This window comes from Electrophorus electricus, chromosome 6 (assembly GCF_013358815.1).
Source record: "Electrophorus electricus isolate fEleEle1 chromosome 6, fEleEle1.pri, whole genome shotgun sequence".
Taxonomy (NCBI): Eukaryota; Metazoa; Chordata; class Actinopteri; order Gymnotiformes; family Gymnotidae; genus Electrophorus; species Electrophorus electricus.
In genome coordinates, this window is record NC_049540.1 from 16,092,835 (window position 1) to 16,116,353 (window position 23,519).

The 23,519-nt window shown below is 47.7% G+C and overlaps 1 protein-coding gene across 3 annotated transcripts in view; it reads left to right on the forward strand.

Moving 5' to 3' along the window:
• dacha (dachshund a) overlaps positions 1 to 23,519 on the forward strand; it is a 111,548-nt gene that overhangs the window by 77,140 nt on the left and 10,889 nt on the right. For 2 of the 3 annotated variants that reach the window (XM_035527324.1, XM_035527325.1), the window contains 4 exons: positions 11,836 to 11,988; positions 12,442 to 12,614; positions 13,681 to 13,816; positions 14,436 to 14,510. In XM_035527324.1, coding sequence (XP_035383217.1) covers positions 11,836 to 11,988; positions 12,442 to 12,614; positions 13,681 to 13,816; positions 14,436 to 14,510 — 537 coding nt within the window. The remainder of the gene's footprint in view (positions 1 to 11,835; positions 11,989 to 12,441; positions 12,615 to 13,680; positions 13,817 to 14,435; positions 14,511 to 23,519) is intronic. The other variant, XM_035527326.1, reaches the window with a different exon arrangement.

A 23,519-nucleotide genomic window follows, 5' to 3' on the forward strand; every position in this document is an offset into this window, starting at 1 on the left:
GGAATATGATCTAGCATCCTTGAGTTAAAGAAGCAGTCACCAAAGCCTTGTTCTCTCTCTCCCTCTCTCCCCCGGTGACAGCTGCAAAGCCCTGATGTCTCTGTTTTTCCTTCACTCTCCCATACTTCTCCTCTTCTTCCGCTCCCCTTTACGATCCTGTGAGCTGTGTTTTCCTTCCCTCCCCTCGCTCCCACTCGGTGGCAAGATGGTTTTTTGTTTTTTTCTTTTTTCTGTGGAGAACATCAAAGGGATCTGGCTAATCTGTAGCCTCTCTCCCCCTACACACACACACACACACACACACACACACACGTATGCATGCACACAGACACGCGCGCTCACACACACACACACACACACGCACACGCGCATGCACACACACACACACACACACTCATGCATGCATGCACACACACACACACACCAACACCACCAATACCACAACCACCTCCACGCCATGTGGATCACCACAAAAAGCCAGTGATATCTGCACGGTGCAGTCAGCGAAGATCGGCTTGATTTCAAACTCCCCCTCTTGCGCTCTCTTCCCTCAGATGATGACTCCTGCCCTCCTTAAAAGAACACACGAGAGGAAACAAAGAAGGCGCTCGTCGCTCTTTTGCAGAAAGTGAGCTTGCGTGCCTGTGAGTTTTTTTGGAAAGGGACCACAGACATGCGATCGATGCTTGATGTTTCTTCTTTTCTCCTTTGTTTTTGTGTTTTTGTTTGATGCCTCCCTCCACACTCACCGACCAATCAAGACACTGATTTGGCACAACTGAAGTCAGTCCTTTTTCCTTTTTTGGTTTTATTTGTTTGTTTGTTTGTTTGTTTTGGGGCTTTTTTTGCCGCAAAACGCATCGACGGAAGTTTGGTCAGAGGCCGGGTGTGCGGTTTCGGGTATGCATGGCACCGGGGACATCGCAGTGTTTTCACCAGCCGGGATGCTAACCGGCCCAGAGAGGCAGAAGAATAGTGGGACGATATTGTGCCTTTAAACATAAATACATCTTCGAAAAATCCTGATAAGCAGTGAAAAAAAACAGGACAGAGGACGGAGAAAGGAAGAAAAGCAAAAATGGAACACGTGTTTCTCATCGCAGCGTCAGAGGAAGAACAGCCGAGCGAGAAAGAGGGCTCGTTGGTCTAATGGAGAAGTGTCAGGGGGAATCACCGTCACAAATGACATCAGAGAAGAACTGATATATTTTTTGCTGGAGAGATTGACAAGTTAAAAGAGAAATGCCATGCATTATTTAAACAGGCTCTAGAATCTGTCAGCCACGTGATTTGCCGAGTTAGCAAAAACCAGGTGTGGGGGGAGAGGGAGGAGAGAGGTGACAGAAGAGTGGCAGAAAGAGACTGTGTGTGTGTGTGTGTCTGTGTCTGTGTGTGTGTGTCTGTGTGTATGTGTGTCTGCGTGTGTGTGCGTGTGTGTGTTCGTCTGTACGGGCATGTGTGTGTGCGGGTGTGTGTGTGTCTGTGCGTGCGTGTGTGTGTGTCTGTGCGTGTGTGCGCGTGCGTGTGTCTGTGTGCGTGTGTGTCTGTGTGTGTGCATGCGTGTGCGCGCGTATGCGTCTGTGCGTGTGCGTGCGTGCGTCTGTGTGTGTGCGCGTGTATGTGTGTGCATGCGTGCGTCTGTGTGTGTGTGTGCGTGCATCTGTGTGTGTGTGTGTGTGCGTGCATCTGTGTGTGTGCGTGTCTGTGTGTGTGTGTGCGTGCGTGCGTACGTCTGTGTGTGTCCGTGTGTGTGTCTGTGCGTGCGTGCGTCTGTATGTGTGTGCATGCGTGCGTCTGTGTGTGTGTGTGCGTGCATCTGTGTGTGTGTGCGTGTGCGTGCATCTGTGTGTGTGCGTGTCTGTGTGTGTGTGTGCGTGTCTGTGTGTGTGTGTGCGTGCGTGCGTCTGTGTGTGTGCGTGCGTGCGTCTGTGTGTGTGCGTGCGTGTGTCTGTGTGTGTGTGCATGCGTGCGTGTGTTATGTATGTGTGAAGGCCCATTATGAATCCCTAACTGCCAGCGGTCAGCACTTTTTGTTCCCTTCTCTCATATCTCCTTTCATTTTTTCTTTGCTGATCGTTCTCTACTTTGCTCACTAGAGTGAATGTGTCATTCTTATTTCATCTGATTGCACTGTCCTTAATGCTACGCCTTCATTAGACATCTAAATCAGGCTGAGATATCTCTCTCTCTCTCTCTCTCTCTCTCTCTCTCTCTCTCCTTCTCCCTCTCTCCTTTCCTCCTCCCTCAATCCTCCTTTCTCTCTCTGTCTTCTGGTTCCCATTTCCTCTTTCCTATATGAACTTGTATAATTCATTCAGTCTCTTGACTAGCCATTCCTGCTAGCCACATTTCTCCTTTGTTTCTCCTGTTTTGGTCACATTAGCTCTTCTTCCATCATCTTTCTGTACGCTGTCATGACACACATGGCACAGGTCAAGGCCAAACTTATTCTAAAATTAAGTTTGAGGAAATCTCTAGAAAAATCACTGTTCTGGACCCAGGGAAGAGTTCTAAATGGTGGTAACACTCTCTTGGGCAAACTCTACCCCATTCCATAATTCAACTGTAACTGGAGACCTTGTCGTGCTTTAAGTGTCCGTATATGCCAACAGCTGATCTCATCAAGGCTTTTTTTTTCTTTCATGTTTTTGTCTAATATCGACCGTGTTGGGAATGAGAAGGCTCTGTGTTGATCTCACAACCGTGGTGGGTGGTATCACTTTTCAGCCACTGGAGCAGTTTGTGGGGTTGATCTTGCTGTTTTTCACTTTAAGGACATGGGTCAGCTCTTGGTAGGGATTATCTCCTCTGGATTGCGTTAAAATGAGAAGCAATCCTGAGAAGACTTTTAAATGAAGGAAATGTCATCGATATTTCAATATTTTATTGTATAATAACTGTTATTATGTTGAGCTTGGGGCCGCGATTCCCTTTTTTATGTGCGTATGCTATTTGCACTCATTAGTCTGTAACTAACGACATCTCATCTTCATTTCCCATTTTATTTTTTGTAGCAAACAAAAGGATTAGACCTTCAAATCAGAGCAGCTGTCATCTTGAAATTTAAATTTAGTTCTTATAAATGGCCATTCTAGTTTGACCACAACATTCCAGATAGCTCCAGTCTTTATTCCACTTCATCTGTTCAGTAATTTATGAACGGAGCTCAACAGCGCCCCGTGTGGCCAGAAGTTAAACATTGCTGAATTTAGCAGGAAGGAGCCAGTAAACAGAAAGGATGTTATACCTTATCTTGGACTGCATTACATAGAAATCCTAATGGAAATACTTTTTAGTCTAAAACTAAACTTGGTTTACCATCAATTGCCCCCCCCCACCCCCCCCAAAAAACAAAAGCAGTTAACATGTTTTTTTTGTTTGTTTGTTTGGTTTTTTGTCAATGAATTTGTTTCTTTTGGACAAAAACTTTAATGTAGGAATTCTCCCAAAGTTGTTTTTTTTTTTTTTTTTCCAGTTTTGGTGAGTGCACTACATGACATCTGTGGGTTAGAGACTGTTTGACGCCTCTCTTGCAGAGTAGCTATGTCCCACTGTCAGGCTGACGTATCGGACCTCTCCCTCACCATGCATCTGCCAGCGGAGACTCGGCCCCCTCGCCCCACCCAGCATCACCTACCTTCACCGCCCACCCGCGCATCCCAGCTATCATAAATTAATGTTCCATAAATCATAACCCCGGACGGGACAGACACCACATACTGACCGCTACGGGAGAGATGACGTCGACGCAGACCTTCGCTGCATGCTTCCATTTACAGCTCATTGCACCCATGCGCCCACCCACAAACGCGCTCCCTTCTCATCTACGCATGCTGAGTGCACTCGGTAGATTCATTCCCACAGATAGGCCTCTCGTTCCTCTGCACGCACGCACACACACACACACACACACACACGTACGTTCCTGCGCACGCATGGACACGTACTATATGGAGTCGAGCGGCATCGATTATGCTGCCCCATGTGAGGATGTCGCGTGTCAGATAAACAGATGGTCCATGTAGCAAGGTGAGCATATGAAAGACAGAGTGAGAGAAAAGCTACGTGACCCGCCACTCATTGGCCAACAGTCCAAATTCCTCCCACCACCACACTCTAAGCCTGAATCACCAGGAATACCGTAATCACCAGGAATACCGTAACTCCTACAGCATAGTGTTTTATCAGCTGAGACACGCTAAATAACGATGGAGTCTGGACAGAGGGAACACTGTAGGCTGGGAGTCCTTGTGTTTTCAAATGGCTGCAGTTGTAAATGGTCATTTTTGGACCAAAGTCGAACACTTTACATATACACATGTACGAGAGTCTTTATTGCCATTATACATGAGTATAATGAAATTTCGTATTGCACATATTTATTAAACACATGAGCAATTAGCAGCCCCTCAGTCTCGTATGTCGACCTTGGAGAAGACGCTTGTCAGTTCTGAGGCATCACACACATGGGTCAATATGAACGTTTGCTTCACTGAATATGTTAGCGAGTCTCCGGCAGAGCCTGAATACTGAGAGGAGCCTTCACTTCCGAGCGACGGTCCCTACCTCACGGCTCACCGGCAGACATCAGCGTCAGCTGAGACGTCCGGCGGCTGAAGTGTGCAGAAAACAAAGTGCTCAGTGTGTGGCTGCATATATCCAGAGCTCCTGTATTTAGTCTCAAACCTTCAGGCCAGCTAATGGGAATCCGTCCCGCGTAATGACCCGCAGTTCCTGTCTGTAATGAGATGTGGGAATTGCCTGGCCGTTCGACCAGATGATACTGTATTAACGGACCGGGCCGAGCAGGATGGACTGAGGGTCCCACCCGGAGCCCCTATGCCCCGCCTCATTCTTCATCTGGCTTGACACGGGGGCCAGCGCCGGTCCGAAGGGGGTGGGGGGGATTGATTTCAAATGAGCCTAAAAACGATGCGTGGTGATAAGCCTGCAAAGATGCAGCACACACCACTGCCCTGCCCCACCGAACGAGGCGCTGCCCGCCAAGGAAACGATAAAAACCCAGCCCCGGCTGCAGGAGCTCAGCCCCCTGGCTACCTCTGCACGAGAAATTTCCAATTTTCAGGTCAAACCTACATTTGCATGTTTGCATAGCTGGTTGGTGGCTTTTTTCCTCCTCTGAGTTTTCTTCAAAAGCGTGGCTCTCTGGGAGAGGCAGACAGACAGGGAGAGACAGACAGGGAGAGAGAGAGTCACTCAGGCCTCTATCTTCTGTGCCACTCATTGATATGTAAACGCAGGGCGATATCAAAGAGACATCTTCTCGGGCTCTCTGTGAAGCGAGCACTACTTATGATCAAAGACGAGGCGCCGTAAACCGTTCAAAGAGAACAGAGTCCTCTGATGGCCATTAATGTGTCTCTCTGATAAGGGTAAGTGAAAGACTGTGCCATCTTAGGCAGCACAAAGGCCCAGGAGGAACACAATATAGGACTCACTTAGAGAGGCTGATGAGATGTTGAATATTCAACTAGAGATGGATGTCTAAATATGATGAATGTAATTGAGAGGCGAATGGCCAGAGAAGTAACGTATTTGCCAAAGCAGCGGGTTACAAATAATCACTCAGGGTGCCAAGATATTTCCCTTCCCTTTTTTTGTTGCTAAAACCCGCTAAGCAGGACAAATAGATGTCTGGAAAAAGGTTTGTGAATGAGACCCACAAAGACACCGGGGTTAACACATCTATTTTTTTGTTTCCTCAAGAGGTGTGTGAAAGTAAAGTCTGCTCCCGTCCCCCTGCTCACACGTCTCTTCCCATGTGGCATAGCACTGAAGAGGAGTGTGGGAAATCAGCATCTCACACTCGGAACATCTGGGCGGATTAGTGAGGTTTATCTCCAAACACCTCAAATAAACACTTTTCCACAGACCCTAGCTGTGATGCGAAGTGGGAAAAACACACCCCGAGATGACACGTTGCAAAGCAGCCGCGCCTCCCCTGCTTTCCGTCCTCGCTGCAACTGCTGACACCCCGAGTGGTGGAGCACAGAACTGGGACCGAACCGGACCGCGTAAATGGCTCACGGCAACTGCGCGTCCTCTCGGCCCCGGCGCGCCGCAGTGTCGTCGTTTTTTGTTTGTTTTTTGTTTTTCCTCCCCGCTCGTTGGCATCTCCGATCCTGTCAGTGCAGTTCCTTCTCTCTAGCCTTCATCCAGCTCCTCGCAGCAATTAACACTTCATTACGGCAGCTCTTTAATCATTTTCACTTTCAATTCAAACACTTTTCAGGCAGGCCTCTCGTGGTTTCCCTCATTGTTCTGGGAGAGAATTAACGACGGATGATTTGAATGTCCCCCCACCCCCGCCCCCTTTCCCCGGATGTGTCTTCGTTATTATTTTGTTATTGCATGTAAATAGGTTTTTACACTCAAAACAGCAAACTCCTTACAGCATCTTTGCAACCTTGGTTGCAGGTGTTTACGTACATATGTCAAAACACCCATGATTCAGTGCGCCTTTATCATGCTGCGTGAACTCTTTGCACTTAACGCACCCTATAATGTGATTATAGTTACTTTATGTCGAGTCTGTCCAACTGCCATGCGGCGAATTGCATTTCGTGTGGGCCTGCAACAGGAGAGCAGTCAGGGTTGACTTGTCAGAGCACTATCCAGCTCCTTTATGGTATGCTTGATTACAGTGGGAAATGTGCCGGTAATGGGTTTGAGGATATTTGGCAACCTGACTACTGTGGTGCAATATGTTGGGCGAGAGCGTGCACCCGCTACGCGCCGCACCGTACGGCGTTCTCCATTTCAGAGCAGGATGCAGGAGACGTAGCTCGTTGGCGTCTTATTTGGCAGGGGCGGGCCAGCGCTGCGCAGGGACCTGGTGCAGATGTCGCGTCGCCACGGCGACTGGAGCTGATGTATGGCTGGGAGCATGCGTGTGAAGTGGGTGCGGAGAAGGGTGGAGGGTTGGCGGAGGTGTCGGGGAGGGTTTCTGGCACAGTGTACAGGGATACAGGGAGCACTGGGCCCCCCATTGAGTCCCTAAGACACACACACACACACACACACACGATGCCATCAAGAACCTAACCTTCAAAATGGCAGGAAGAGCTGCGGCGAAAGAATGCAGACCCAAACCAAGGGCAGCCTAATAAACGATGATTGAATCACAACTGCCACCGTAAATTTCACGGTAAAAAAAATTCTCCAAATTCAGCCATCTTATGAGATCAGCCGAAGGTCGCGTCCCATGCCATTTTAGTGCGCGTGTCACTAACTGAACTCACACCCTGAATTCATTATGCCAGTTCGACTAAACAAAACATAGTCAAAACCTGAAATCAGATTCTCACTGCGTGCCCAACCAAACGTGCGCGGCTCTCCTCAGCCGGAGCTCAGAAGTGCCAGGGGCGTGGAGACGAGGCACGTAATCGGCCATGGATCCTGGGTTTGTGCCGGCGTTAGCCGAGCATATTTGTCATTAGCTCGGATTTGCGTGCTCCTTGTCGAGGACGTGGTTGTGGGGTGCAGAGAGGGTGGGCCTCATATGCAGCGGGGAGGGTGTTTGGAAGGGGGATGTGGTATGAGGGGGCGTGGGGGGGGGTGTGAGGGTGGGGGGTGGATTTGGCCAAAAGCACAGCTGTACTGCCTGCCGTCCTGATTGCCTCTCCATCCCTCGCCCTCATTTATCTTCATTTCTTCCCAATTACACCAAATTAGCAATAGTCTCAGTTGCATTACCAACTTAATCCTCCACTCTTTTCTCTCCCCCTCTTTGGCGAGGCGGCATTATACTGCGGCAGATGATTCCTTGGCGGGAGTCAGGGTAAACAGCCATGAAAATGCCACCCCGGCAGATGGCGAGGCCCACAAGAAATATGACAAACAGAGTGCCAGCGTGCCGTCCTCGACCCGCACCCGCTACAAGCTGTTAATGGGCTCCCGGACAGCGCGCGCCCGTCGGGGTGGAGGCGCGTGCAAGGGCTCCGTCACTGTGGCGGTGCGACCTGCGACGGGACGGTGTGACGAAGGAGGACGTGCAACGGGTCGCGGCAGGCTTGGCGTCAAACGGGCACGGCGGGAGCAGGTGCCTCAGTCTTGCATGCACGAGAGAGCAGGCGCAGGAGCTTCTGGGGGTTACGCACGGGAGCAAGATTTTTGGGGGTTAGGCTGGGGGACGTCGCATAGCGCTTTTAGGTCTAGCTCAGCTATTATCGATGAGGTTGTTGAACGCACTGCATGCTGGAACTCAGCAAACTGGCGAACAGGCCGTCTGGACAGCTCAGTGGGGGGGGTAGAATTGGTAACACGAGTGCTGATCTCAGATCAGATTTCTCCCATCCATCCTTATGTTACGCACCAGGATTTAGAAAGCGAAGTTGATGCTCGTTCAGTCCTTCTGCTTTCTTAATCCACATGGATCCTGGAGTCGTGTTGCGAATAAACCTGTGGAAAAGGTCCTTTGATCCATCACATAAGGTTAAGGTATCCACCCTTACCCGAGGACTACTGATGAACCAGCAGTTCAAGCCATGCTTCATGCTAAGCTTCTTAGCATTATCTCATCACAGAGGTTGCAAGTTGCTTTAATATGATATCACATACTGATTACTGTCCAGTTCCGGCCTCTGAATTAGTTCACCATCTAAATCCTGGACCCTGGAGGTCAGATCATACAGGACCTTTAGCTTGCCAGCGTGTGAGAGCGAGACGCCCGCCCAGCGTCTGTGAGGCCACGGAGTAAACACACACACGCAGATGCCGGCCTGAGACGACTCTGGAGGCATAAACACACATCGGCACGGTTTACAGAGCCATGTGCACGCAAGCATGGAGGGCCCGCTCAACATTAACACACACGCCCACTTCCAAAGAAAGCCTGATGACCCCGAGCCCCTTATGAGCCCCAACAGCGCATTAAAGGCGCAGCGTTTCGGGCCACTAAATTAACAGTCCACCCGACGAGGGGCTCGGCTGTATGGTCTTTGTTTATTTCCCTGATCAAAGCTAACAAGATGTGTTTGAGCCCTTTCTTTTGTCCACTGATCTTTTCCATTTGGTGTCTTCGTAGAGCGCTGCAGTGGTGACCTCCTGGCTACTGCTCGAGCCAGCTCGGAAATATTCACATAGTCTCCCTGTGTACATGCTCCTGGATCTCCAGGCAACAGGGGAGAGACTGTCGGCAGTAGGTGAGGGCTGGCATAGGCGGCAGATGGCAGACCTGACGGGCCTCCCACACACACACACACACACACACACACACACACACACACACACACACACACCCGTGCTCATGTCAAGCATTATTCCAAGATACAGAATTAGAGTCTAGTAATTCTATGTATGTATGTTCAAATCTTTGGATAGTTTTATGTGAGATGAGACATCATTGCGTGTGTGTGACTATCTGTGTTCAGATGATGATGTGAGCAGATGATGACTTGAGCATTCACTTGTTTTAACGACCCCACCCTTCGAAAAGCAGCTTTAAGTGTTCTTTACTTGACATTGTCAACATTAGTGAGTGTTCCCTCTGACTGAACAATTTTTATTTTTTTTTTGTATTCGTTAATAGCACATGTAACATAGGAGACGTGGCTCCTTGAGACCAGGGAGGTGTTGCTCTAGAGATGGAGGTGACAGGCACGGAAACTCCGGTTCCTGTGGGCTCACAGTTTCTCAGCAGCGTCTCTGAGCTGCAGGCAGAGTGAGAGAGGAGGGGTCAGGCCCAGGAGGGAGCTGGGAAGAGAGGCTGGTGGGATATCTAGGGACGGGTAGGAAAATGGATATGCCCGGGATATATGGAAAGTTTAGCAAGTGTGTGCTGTAGTGATGCATAGGGAAGTGTGGTTTGAACGGTGCGCGCATGCGTGAGTGTGTGAGTGTGATTGTGAGTGTGTGAGTGTGAGTGTGTGAGTGTGTGTCTGTCCGTCCATGCATGCAGTAATTACGCAGGGATTTTTAAAAAGGATGCTGTTAACTAGCTCTGTCAGCGTGTAGCTAAGGAGCACTATAGTGATGGACACATTCTTAAAGCATGACTGACAGCTGGGCAGGGCACAGTCTCATGCGCACACACACACGCGCACATGCACGTTCCTGGCTGGCACCACTTTTAGGCTAATTACTCTAGCAGCCAACACTAGAGGAGTTCTTGGACCGGGCCCAAATGGGCCATCCGCAGCAGAGCAACGGAGAGTCGAACTCTTCACTCTCTGTGATATACTGCAGCCCACACATGCTCACATGCACGCGTCCAACTTCCACAGCCGTTAGCCTGGCGCAGAGGTCAAAGCGGATAGTTCCTAGATCGGCAGTAAAACGAAAGAGAGCTGATTCTGAAGTGTGGACGCTTTGCTTGTCTCTTGGCAGCTCGGGACATTATAAAGGGCTCTCAGTTTTAAAGTTCAGTGAAGGGAAACAAACAGATTCATCTTTGCGCGCGTGCATGCACGCACGCATACACACACACACACACACACACACACACACACACGCGCGCGCATGCACGCACGCACGCACACACACATGCTCCTGCATCCGCTGTGTCCTGGATTACGTGCCAAAGTTCAGTGCTTATCATTACTTTGCATTTATGTTAATTACAATTACACTTGACAAGAGCATGGAAAGGTCAAGTGGAAGTTGCAGTGTAAACACTTTGCTCTCATCAACAAACTTACACACACACACACACCACCGTTTCTGAATTGTCGGCAGTTTGGTTGTGAAAACCTCGTACTTTTCACCTGAAATGTCTCTTTCTGTCCAGTGTTTAACTATTTTAAAATACACAGTTGGAAATATGGACTCTAAGTAGTGAATCCTTCAGTATTTTGAATTAAACCAACTGGCAAAGTACCAACTTAGAAACCAGACCAAGAACTGAACTGTGCAGTCTAAGGTTTGGAAACCTTTGAAAAATTTTATATACACAATAATTGTGACATGTAACATCAGAACCCAGAGAACAGGTGTGCATATGTTTTATTGAACTGTTGAATTTTTCTAATTGTTATTTATCACAATTTACTCTTATTGTCCGTATCTTTCATTGTACAGCGTGTGTCTTCGTTGGTCCTGGTCAGCATATACGCACAATCGTGTAGACCCCATGCTTCGTGTAAATCATCACATGCCCATAGAAAAGCATCTGGAACGCATTTCCTCTCCTATACGTTCACCTTGCCAAACATCCTCACCTCCCCCAGCAGATGTTACATACACACGCACACGTTCTGTGTCACCAAAGCTGTAAGAAGGCCCGTGTGGGGCGGCCTCAGGTGTTGGAGCTCAACCATTACCTTAGCTGCTTGTTTTCTTCACACCCGTTCCAAGGGCTCCCTGGTGATTGGCTCCCAGCCTTCTACAGAGGAAGAATTTAATTCGCATTATTATTAAAAGAATCACTCACTGCAATCTGTTGCAAAAACACCATCTGCTGGATCACTCGCAGGACCTCCGCTGCTTATTAAGCAGAATTAGACAATGATTTCCTCTTCTCCGCTCTGCGTCGTCTCTCTCTCTCTCTCTCTATCTCTCTCTCACTCATTCTCTTTCTTTCACTTATTCTCTCTATCGCTCTTTCTCTTTCACTCATTCTCTCTCTCTCTCATCTCTCAGCTAATTCAACTTAAGTCTTTTTATAGCACCCAACAACTGGCTTCTCAGCTGTATTTCATCCCATTGATTTATTTATGGATATTAGTAAGCTCAGGTTTGGAGGCTGCCCTGATTGGCCAATGGGTTAACCCTATCAGAGCTCGTGGAGAGACTGATCTTGGCCCATCGGCCCCGAGCTAGGGCCTGGCTGGCTTCTCTCTCTCACGTACCCACTCCCCCTCCCTGCCGTCTCCCCAGGTGGCAGTGAGTCGTCCTGGGACAAGGAGAAGCTGCAGTCGCCACCCTCCTCGGGGGGCCAGCATGGCCTGGGCCCCGGCCCCCTGTCAGCCCAACACGGCCTGGCCGGCTCCCACCTAGCGTCCCTCCAGCAGAGCCACCTCCTGGCCAACCGTGAGTGCCCCGCCCATTCACATTCACACTCTGCACGCTCGTTTCTCACTTGTTTCTCACTTGTTTCTCACTTGTTCCTCACTCCGTCAGCTGGCCGGTGCTTAAGCCTGCAGGACACGGCATTCATTGGGTCATACATTCATTCAGTCGTTCATTCATTCAGTCATCCATTTATTCGGTCATCTATTCATTCATTCATTCATTCATTCATCCATTCATTCAGTCACTTCATTTGTCCTCTACACATTTTGATCAGGTTGTTTCTTTAGTTCCTACATTCCACACACTCTCATGTTACCAGCCTCTCCAGATACACATACTCTTGTTCCAGTAGCATATCGAGTCTATAACAGGACTGGAACAGTCCTCTAATTGCTAAGAACATTCACTACTGTGGACCAGATCATTCTGAATATGGGTCATTTTATAAACAAATCTCTCTCTTTCTCTCAGGTCTGGACCTGCCCTTCATGATGATGCCCCATCCCCTGCTGCCCGTCAGTCTGCCGCCTGCCTCCGTCGCCATGGCAATGAACCAGATGAACCACCTGAACACCATTGCCAACATGGCTGCCGCCGCACAGATGCACAGCCCCCTCTCTAGAGCAGGAGCGTCCGTCATCAAGGTAAAGTACACACACACACACACCGACACACATAAAACACTCTCTCCTCCTCTTCTCTCTTGCAGTCTAGAATATGAACATACACATTTCTGCAGTCGTAAACTACAGAAAATCTGCAAGTCCTTAGTGTGAGCACTGCAGCTCCATATGGTTGTGTCCTCTTGGTTAATTATGCATTAGCAGAAGAGGGTCAAGGGTCATGCTTTGCCAAGCGCATGGCACCACAGTTGGGTTCTGCTCAGGCAGAAGCACCCTGCGCCCCAACACATCTCAGCTTTGATTCCGATACACAGAAAAGGAATTAGAAGGAATCAAACTCACTGTGACAGGGAATAGCGGACAGACAGTTGAAAGGCAATCACAAATCTCTAGATCTTTCCAGCACATGCTCATCCCCAGCTCCCAAAGTAAAGCGCGAACAGCCGCACTACATGTCTGCGTCTGTGTGCTTTCAGAAAAAGAAACAGACACCCACGCGGACACACTCTGTTACAGGAAAGCAAAGTGTTCTTTGCAAATCGAAGAAAAGGCCTCACGAGGTTAAGAAATACTAAGCACATTTCTTCAATATGTATTTTGAAAAAATGTCTCCTGATGACATTGTCAAGGGGAGATTCCCTAAAATCCATCTGTGCTTTTCATGTTAGTCAGAGAGGGAGATGAACAGAGCTGTTTGGATGTTCAGAACATTTACAGTGGAATGATGCTGGACGTGCAGGGACGTCATACCATGAAATGGCTGAAGGACACATGATGACTTTTCCACTGTAGATGTCAAGTCAAATTTATTTATATAGCACTTTTTACAACAAGATGTTGTCACAAAACAGCTCTACAAATGTCCGAGTTCAAGCCCCCAGTGAGCAAGCCAAGGACAATAATGGCAAGGAAAAACTCCCCTAAGAGTATGAGGAAGAAACCTTGACAGGAACCAAGACTCAAAGGAGATGCCCATCCTCCTCTGACCAAATGTGATGTCTGTCTGATGTCTTGCTCTACATGAATGAATTTTAGCAGCTGGGATGTAGTATATGACCATGTGTGTGCGTGTGTGTGCGTGTATCAGGAGTGTGTGCAGGGCAGTCCATCTCCAGCTCCATCTCTGGAAGAAGCGCCACGCCCAGGCTCACAGCCCTCTTCTCACGCCAGCACCAGTGTGTCCAGCTCACCGAATCCACACCCACAGAGCCCCGAGCGCCTGGGTGAGTGCACGCACACACGTGCCCACACACGTGCACACTGAGCACTTGAGTGAATGCCCCCCCCCCACTCCTTTATACACCCACTGAACACTTGAGTGAGTGCACACACACACACACACACACACACACACACACACACACACACATACAGAGTCCCAAGTGTCTGTATGAGCACCCATGCATACACATACACACACACACACACTGGACCCTAAGCACTTCAGTGCATGCAAACACATACATACACACACACTCTTAGCACCTGAAGCATTAAAGGTACACACGCACACACCTACACACACAGACACACACACACACACACACACATACACAACACACTAACCCACAGAACTCATATAGGAATATGCGTGCACACACACACACACACACACACACACACATAGAGAGCCCTGAGTGCCTGTGTGGGTACACACATGCAATTTATGTACAAAACAAGCGCTGACACACTCCAGCCTTTTACACACACACAACCAAAACATTACCAGTTTCCCTTCTTTATGAACCTTTGTAAAGGTATTCGGTCTATTGCCAGCTTGCACTGCACACCCACACACGCAACCATACATCCCACATGCTTACTCTATACTTGCGTCTGTAGTGCTGAATCCAACTGATGGTGAGCTTGGAGACCGAGAGACTGGCATCAACATGAAGAAGATAATGAAAGAGAAAGGTGAGTGTGTGCGTGTATGTGCGTGAGTGGATGGCAGGCACAGCGTGAGCTCCCTGCACCACATCAGTGCATGCTAACTGGTCCATTCACTAAAGCAGGGCCTGGCGTTCCTGATGCTGCCCTCTGTGCTCAGACAGAAGCTCGTTGTCATTGACTAGCAATAGCAGCGGCATCGCTGGCCTGATGCTCGTTAGTTAAATTTACACTCACTGGCACTCTCGGACCGTATATCAGCGTCACGGCCCATCTCTTTGAATTAATGACTTAATTAGGGGCTTAATTGAACATGTATGAAGTTCTTATTTATGATGCATAGTGTATATGGAGAGTGTGTGTGTGTGTGTGTGTGTGTGTGTGTGTGTGTGTGTGTGTGTGTGTGTGTGTGTGTGTGTGTGTGTTAGAGACAGAGAGAAAACCAGCTCCAATTGAAACGTACAGTAACTAAAGTGGCAATTCATCTTAGACCATTGAAAATGCATGTGTGCGCGTGTGAGAAGGAGTGAAGGAGAAAGGCAAACATGGAGTTGATTGGTAGTGAAGTTTCTTTCTTTTTTTTTGAATGTTGAAGTGCATGTGGGCACAGTTGCTTGTAACCAAGTTGCTTATTCTGCGCAGGTGTGTGTGTGTGTGTGTGTGTGTGTGTAGCAGATGGCAGCCTCCAACTCACAATGCGCAGAACTGGGAGGAGATGGAGCAGAGATGCCCCCAGGCACTCTTAAAGAGATTCAATGTGCACCTGGCCTGTGACCATATTTTATTAATGTGTCTGGAAAAGAATCCACCCAAAACATGCACGCGCACACACACACACACACACACATACACACACACACACACACACACACACACATGTGCACACATGTGCGCACACACACACAATGTTATTGTTTAGCAGAGAGAACTATACTGCACTACAATTTACTGGAGGGATGAAAGCCGAACTTCATGGAACAGCCTGGGATGTAGGTCAATAACCATAGGCCTCAAATACACACACACACACACACACACACACACACACACACACACACACACACACATATATGCTTACACACACACACACACACACACACACACACACACACACACACACACACACACACATATATGCTTACACACACACATACACACACACACAAACACATATTACACACACACATGCACACTTACACACACGCACACTTACACATAGTACTTCATTCTCTCATCAAACTTTTTGTGTTTGTACACTAATGGTTCACACATTTTCTTTCTTTCATGTCATGTCATAGCCTCTCAAGGCATGTGTGTGCGTGCGTGCACACACACACACACACACACACACACACACTGTTCAAAAACACACATGCTCAGCCATTCGTGTCTTTATATTCTATCTTAGATGTTTCACCACATCACTTAAACAGCTAACCATTGTAACCTATTTACACCACACACACACACAGACACAGACTCACATGCATTCGTGCAGCCGCAGACTGTGTGAAATGCAGAGGGCACTCTGCCCACCTGAGAGGGCTTGCTCAGTGAAGATGTGCTACAGTGCTCTCTCTGCTCCAGTTGGAATGGTCATGTTCTGCTCTGGTGATGGATCTGCACTGGTTTCCACAGACATTCTTCACTCATCAGAGAATGTCTTATTAGACCACTTCACTTCATAGTGTCCTACAAGTTCATTACGCTGTATGCTCAAGAAAGAGCTGGTGAATTTTAAACACTACTCACTGAGTGTGTGTGTGTGTGTGTGTGTGTGTGTGTGTGTGTGTGTGTGTGTGTGTGTGTGTGTGTGTGTGTGTGTGCGTGTGTGTGTGTGCGTGCGTGCGCACGTGTGTGTGTGTGAGAGTGAGTGTACATGTGTGTGTCTGTGATGATAAACAAAGTGACGTGGTTGTACATGGTGATAAATGGTGGAGCTCGAGGCCAGGAGCACCTTGTTTCAGCGGGACTCCAGCAAGTGAACCCCCTCTCTACCTCTCCATAAATCACTCCTCTCTCTCTCTCTCCATCTCGTGTGCTCTCTCTCTCCCCCTTCTTTCACTCTCTCTCTCACCCTCTCTCTCACCCCCCTCTCTCTTGCTCTCTGCCTCTCTCTCACCCGCTCTCTGCCTCTCTCACCCTATCTCTCTCTCTCTCTCTCTCTCTCTCTCTCTCTCTCTCTCTCCCCCCCCCCCCCCCCCACTCACTGCAGGTTGAGCACTAACAGTAGCTTCACTCGCTGCAGGCAAGGTCTCTCCCCACTCCTTACTCTCTCTTCCTTTACACACACACACACACACACACAGTGAGAGAGAGAGAGAGAGAGAGAGAGAGAGAGAGACAGACAGACAGACAGACAGACAGAGATACACACAGTTAGAGGGAAAAAGACACAGAGAGAGAGAGAGAAAGAGAGAGACATCTGATCTAATTTCAGGATAGGCTTACTTTAGCTCTTAAGTGAACCGTTTGAAATCATCCTAAGTCCTAGAATCAGCCTCCTTTCTACGCCTTTGTGGAAAACAAAACGTAGCTGTCTCCACACATACGTGGAGTGAACCCCTGGGTCTTACTAGTTCATATAACTAGGTTGTAAATTACTTAGGACATAAATATCCCAAACTGTCGCGTTGTCCCTTCTGCACGGTATAAATTAGATTAAAATGAACTGCCGAGTTTTAAAGCATTATGCAGTTGCAAAAGAGTGGTATTGCTTTGCACTCACAGCGGACTTTTATCCATGCAGCGACACTTGGTGGGTAAGAGATCAAATAATTTTCGGACGCAGCCGCGGAGGTGTTATGCGTGTTAAGACATCTGCACTACACTAAATTACGCAGAAATGCAACTAATGTTGTTGAATGTTTGTGCCTGTGGTAGCATAATGTGAACAGTGATGCTCAACAACAGGCCCGTTCGCATGTATTTACGGGGAAAAACTCGATCGTAATTGAGATGTCTGAATTTAACTTCGACCTTTGACTCGATCACCTAATTACGTATTTTGCGTCCAGATGCATGGCCCCAGTAAATGACGGCGCTGATGCGCTACAAATGCTATCCTGATAGGCTAGTGTTTTCATATTCCCACCGAAGGAAATAAATCCGCACCGTATTTTCCAATGGGGAGAAAGTCAAGTGCTTCTGGTTTGGTTTGTTGGCTAATGCATGTGGCTTAATTTGATGTGGTGTGCAGTGGTCACAAGAGTACTTAGAGGGAGAGAGACTGTAATGTGTTATTTTGCGCTGCATATTTGCTCCGGCCAGTTTTCCACGAAGCAGATACGTGGCATCTGGTTACAATCAATGTTTCCCCTCGCTATTATGAAATTAGCTGCGCGGAAATGATTTGAAATGGCCTGTAATGATTTCTGATAGAAATGTGCGCCATTGTTTCGCCCTTTGAGATAAGCGAACCGGTAAATCAGTCCAAACAAACGCAAAGAACCCCGCCCCCCCCCCCCCCTTCACCCGCCGAAAATAAACGACCGTTTGCCCCCTTCTCTTGTTCCGAGCCAGCAGTCTGTGTTCAAACTGCAAGTGCTTGGCTACGTTTCATAACTGATAGCCCCTCAACTCTTTTGGCGGCTAATGTGGTTACGCGGAAAGAAATAAATATGCAACAAAGGTCCCTCCACCCTCTTCTTTCCTTTTCCGAGCTGTGTTTTTCCCCCTGCGATATTGTTTGTTTATTGGAGGACTCTTCCCTTAGATATGTGCAGAGGGGACCATCCGTGCGCCTTTGAAAACCCTTTTTGATCATTAGGTTGATTGCTGTTCTAAGCGCGTTTGTGATGGTTTAATTAAACCGTGGCCCGTAGCTGGGGCCCTCGGCCCTAGAGAGCGGTTTGGCTGGAGGTTTCGAAGGTTTTCTCCTGTAAAGACGGGAAAAGATATTAGCCAAGGAAAATCAATGCCATGTTGGAAAGTTAAAGTAAACTGTTACAGTTGGCAATTTGGGGCAAGGTTAGCGCGGTTGAAAGTCACCTCACATAGCGACATTTTTGGACGAGAACGCCGGTGATAAATGAGTGCTTTCTCTTCCTATCTCTCGCTGTTTTTTTTCTCGTTTTTTTTCCCTGTGTGTGAGCGTGTGTTTGTGTTTGTGTGAAATGAAGACAGGTGCTTATGTTCTGCTCTGGTTCTGAAGCTACAGTCTGTTAGAGTAGGTCTTTGTCTCTCAGTCTCATCCTTGTCAGACTCCTGTCTGGGATATTAGTCACCCATAGGCAGCAGTTACTGCTCCTGACGGTGAAACGAACCGTCGCGAGTTCAAAATTAGATAAAGCAGAGGAACGGACGCTGTGGAGCCAGGTGTCTGCCTGAAAGAAATATCGGCTTTAAGAGAAGCGGCGTGACACCATGTTGCCAGAAGAATGACACGTAAAAGATAAAGGCTCGGGTTGAACAACACCGCAGTCAGTAGACATCTACACAACTTGACCTTTTCTTGATGAAGTAAGCAAACTTCTCATGCCAGTAACGTCTAATTTCACCTGTACTGCCGCCTGTTCTGTGCCCGGGGTACTCGCACACACGCGTCTTCACATCCTCAGGTTAAAGGGCTGAAGAGTGTTGACCTAGTATGCTCCTACTCAATATTCGTCCCACCACTGCTCATGGGCTAATTGGCAGAAAGGAACACTCATTAGGTCTCATTTCGTCTACGAATATTCATTAGGTGTTGAGGCTGGAGTGGCAAGCGGAGTCTTGCCTCCTTATTTTTTAGTTTGGTTACTTATTAATTTATTTATGGGCATATTTGTTCCTATAATTTACAGTTTCCTGCAGGTCTCGTCTTATTTAAGGATCTCCCTAGTGTGTTGTGTGTGCGCTTTCCCTCGTTTCATATAAAGATGTGCAGTGCTGTGTAAGTTTGGTCATTTGTAGCTTGTAAGATGTCAGACCAGCTCGAGTCTTGAATTTATTCAACAGGGCCAGCTGAGTATATTCATGCAAAATATTAAATGTTATTAATGGGTTACCCTGTGAGCCAAAAATACGAATCCTATTGTTGGCCAGCTTTTTGGCAGTAGTTTTGAGTTGTCTCATAAGGAAGCATTTTTCCACCCTTCCTCAACTATCCTCATCGTCGCGGTTACATAGTTGCGTCTGCTTGCTTTAACTGGTGCCCAGTCTCCACAACGAGTCAGCACTTGCGAGCTTTACTATCACGCAGACCACGCAAACGCAAGGGGCCCCATAGATCAGGACTTGATCTGCCCCCTGCTGGCCACAAGCGGTTGGCTGAAAAACAGAAAAACCGACTAAACGCAATCTTTTATTGTTCGAAACCAAAAAGATACGGTAACGAGCTAGCTACCTAGGACTCTTGAATGCAACCATGAAACGCTTGTATCCCAGTGGTTCGCAGATTATTGAACATGGAGGGCTTAAGGCTTTTGGTGAAACTACAAACCTGGATAGTTCAATACTGACTACGGTAAGAAGATGGGTAAAAATTGTAGAAGGTAGATAAATATTGTATTTTGCTATAGTAAATAAAACTGTTTTTGATTAGACCCCCCAAAATATTTGTTTTGCTTGGGGCTCCAGAAATGTCAAGTTGGTTCCTGCGACCCAGGGCTGCCCAAGTCCATCTGCAGGGCCAGAGGTCAAGGTGATGTCACCTTTATGACAACTCCTATGCTACGCCCCCTTCATTTACATTCCAGCCACTCTCTGAGGACCCACCACCACTAACCCAACCAGGCAATTTAGACAGTGGCGCAGCCTGCCATTTAGCAGTTAAAAAATAATAAATATAACCCCCCCCCCCCCCCCACACACACACACACACACAAACACGCACATGCACACACGCACACGCAAGCGCACCTACACACACATACACACACACACCCTCTCCCAGCCTCTTTCTTGTTGCACTTTTTATTGTCATGCTTTCATGTCTGTGTTTCTGTTTTGGGGGGGTTAAGTAATGAACGGTGGGCCATTCCAGTGCCACTCTGTTGAGCTCATTAAGTGCTTCCCAGCCTTTGTGCATTTCCTTTTGCAGGGGTCGGGGGGCGGGGGGGGTTGGTGTGTTTGTGGGGGTGGTGCCGGTACTTTCCGTCTCCTCTGAACGTGGGCCCCTCAGTTCTCAGTTTTTTGGAGGTCGAGCCCCAGGGCTTATTTCGTAGAGGGGGATTAAGAGGCGGAGGGCGGCAGGCGACAGAGATCAGCCGCGGATCGGAGTGCAGCGCAGCCTGGATTGCACGTGGGCTTGTTTGCTTTGCCTTTTCTTCAGTTTGGGCAGCGTCCCAGCAGCTCTTCCAGGCCTAAAGGGTTAATCTGAGCTTAGTGTCTGAGGTGCTGTTTAAGCTTCTCCCCAAAAAAGAGCAGTCGTGTTTTGTGTGTGTGTGTGTGTTTGTGTCCCTTTTAGGAGTTTCTCTCTGTCTTGCCAATCCTTAGTGAGTAGACTGTGATTGGAGCATTTCTCCCAACTATAAATACCACCCAGACATTTGGATCTCCCTGCTTTAGGAGTCCCCCGGCGCATGCTGTCAAACGCTGCCATCTTGTTGGGAATAAATATGGAGTTGGCAGAAGAAAGATCTCTCTCTCTCTCTTTCTCTCTCGTGCTCCCTCTCTCTGCCTGCCTCTCTTGTGAATTAGTGCTCTGTCAGTGACCGTTAGCCAGCTACCATGCTGTCTCCCTCTACGCCGTTTGCTCCGTTTCTCTCGCGCCTGTCTCCCTACTCTTCAAGCTCACTTCTGTCTCTCCACCTTTTCTTCACCCTCTGCTCATGTTCACAGTTGATTCAGGTTATATATTTGGGTTTATTGCTAAACAAAAGTAGCTTGTGTTAACATGATGTCCTGTCTCCCTCCTGGTCATAGCGGCCCGGTCGTATCACACCAGGCTTGATTTGGGAGCCTTCATGTATTCCTGACTAATAACTCTGAACTTGTCACAGATAGTCAGAGCTTGATATCATTATTACATACCACATTTATGAGCCTCACATCCAGAACTCAAATAATTAGCTCTTGTCCATCTTTTACCATTTACTGTGGTAATTATGATGATTGCTGGAGTGCCTTGATCTTGATATGTAAATCCTCATGTAAACATGCGTGTGCTAATGTGCGTGCGTGCGTGCGTTAGCACACCTGACGAGAACGCTGCACTGAAGGCTTGGGCTAAATTACTCCCTAATTGGAGACCTCTGAATATTCAGGAGACATCCTCTTAAACACATGTACGGAATAAAAAACCAACAAGGAGGCTATGCGGGGGCAAGGATAGCGCCCCAGGGCTCAAGGGTCTCCATCTCCCTCGTACTCCCGAGTGCTCCTCAGCATCTGTTCCTCCATATGGAGCCCACAGAAGATCCACCTTCTCCGAGAAGGCTAACATCATGTCAAGAACGCTCCTCGAGGAAAGAGTCTTCGGAGGGTGCCAGACAGGGAACAGCAGAGCCAACAAAGATACTGTAGCCTCCGTCTTTCTAAAAGCTGGGAGTGGAGCTCCATCTTTTGACGCTTTGAGCAGCTTTGCTTTACTCCAGTAAATCACGACTGCAGTCCTAAAGTGAAGCTCTTGACAAGTTCTGCAAACATATCTGGCAACAAAACGTCAGCAGACACTAAGCACGGCTGCGACAAAAGGCAGAGCAGCATTTGGCGAAAGTTGATGTCTTTAAAAAATGATAGCATTTGAAAAATATAGGCTTACAATTGGTTTAAATCCCGCTCTGTAACTAGAGCTACAATTTAGAAGACAGAACCATATGGTTAGAGATCATGGTATTCACTAATATTGACTTTGTATGTGCTATAGGGTAACAAGTAGATGTAGTAAATACTTATTAAACACCATAAACTTGTATTTCATTTCTGTAACAAAGGTGCATTATGGCCGTGTCCAGCTCTGGCAGTGTATGTGCCGCTGAACGTGATTTCTTTCCATGTTGCATATTTATTAATTTATTTGTTTACTTATTTATTTATTTGGCTTTCCCACAGAGAAGTTTGTAACGAGAGCTAGTGGTGATAATAGTGTCTCGTTTGTTTGTTTTTTGCTGCGAGCCGAAGAAAAGGCTTTTTCCAGGAACTCCATATCACCTTATTTTTAGGGGGAGAGCAAAGAGAAGAGCTTGATCAATGAATAATTGATAAAGTGAGTTAAAAGAAAAAAGCACTTCCCCTCATTTTGTTACTTTATTTATCTCTTTGCAAGCTTTGTACTTTTGACTCTGTGTGTACGTTTGTTGGTCCTATGGTCAGAGAAAAAGAAACCTTAAAAGATGACATTTCAACTGTGTTCTGAGGAGAAGTGTCGGTTTTTAAGCTAGGGCTTTTAGCTGATATATCTAAGAAGCTTTGTGTCTGTATTGTAACGTATGCTCCTCACACAGCCTTAAAACAGTCACCATATTGTATGGCTTTACACTGATTCACCAACACACACACATGCTTGAATGATTTGTGTTACGACCTTTATGGCTGCATTTGGTGTAAAAATCATTTCTCCAACTGGGCAACTGCAGATTTTCCTAGCAAGATCACAATTTTGGCTTTATTGTGGGGACATTAGATCTTTGCAATAAGAATAAAGCAGTGCACACACACACACACACACACACACACACACACACACAGTGATACACTCTGTATCATTACTCGTGCACATTACAGTGAGGGCAGACAGAACGAGGGCACTTTGTAAATGTCACGGGCCGAGGGCTCTTCCAACTCTCTGCCGGATGGAATAAAATGAATTGAAGTGTGCGCTATCAGCAGCTGCAGCAAGATAAATCTGTCGTTTAAATGGGACTCGCAATTAGGTGTGCAGGGGCCAGCAGAAGGCCAGGGCTTTGGAGGAGTACACTGCCATTAACCTCCTTTCAGCTGGCTAACCGGACGTGGGATTTGTAGTTTTGTGCTCAGCGAGGGCTCATTAGAGTCAAGTAGATACTGAACAGGACTACAACTTGGGGTGGGACAACCTCAGTGTCTCTCAGCCATTAATATGGGTATTTGCTGTACGTCTGGTACTGACGGATGAGGAACAGGTGCGTAACGGCT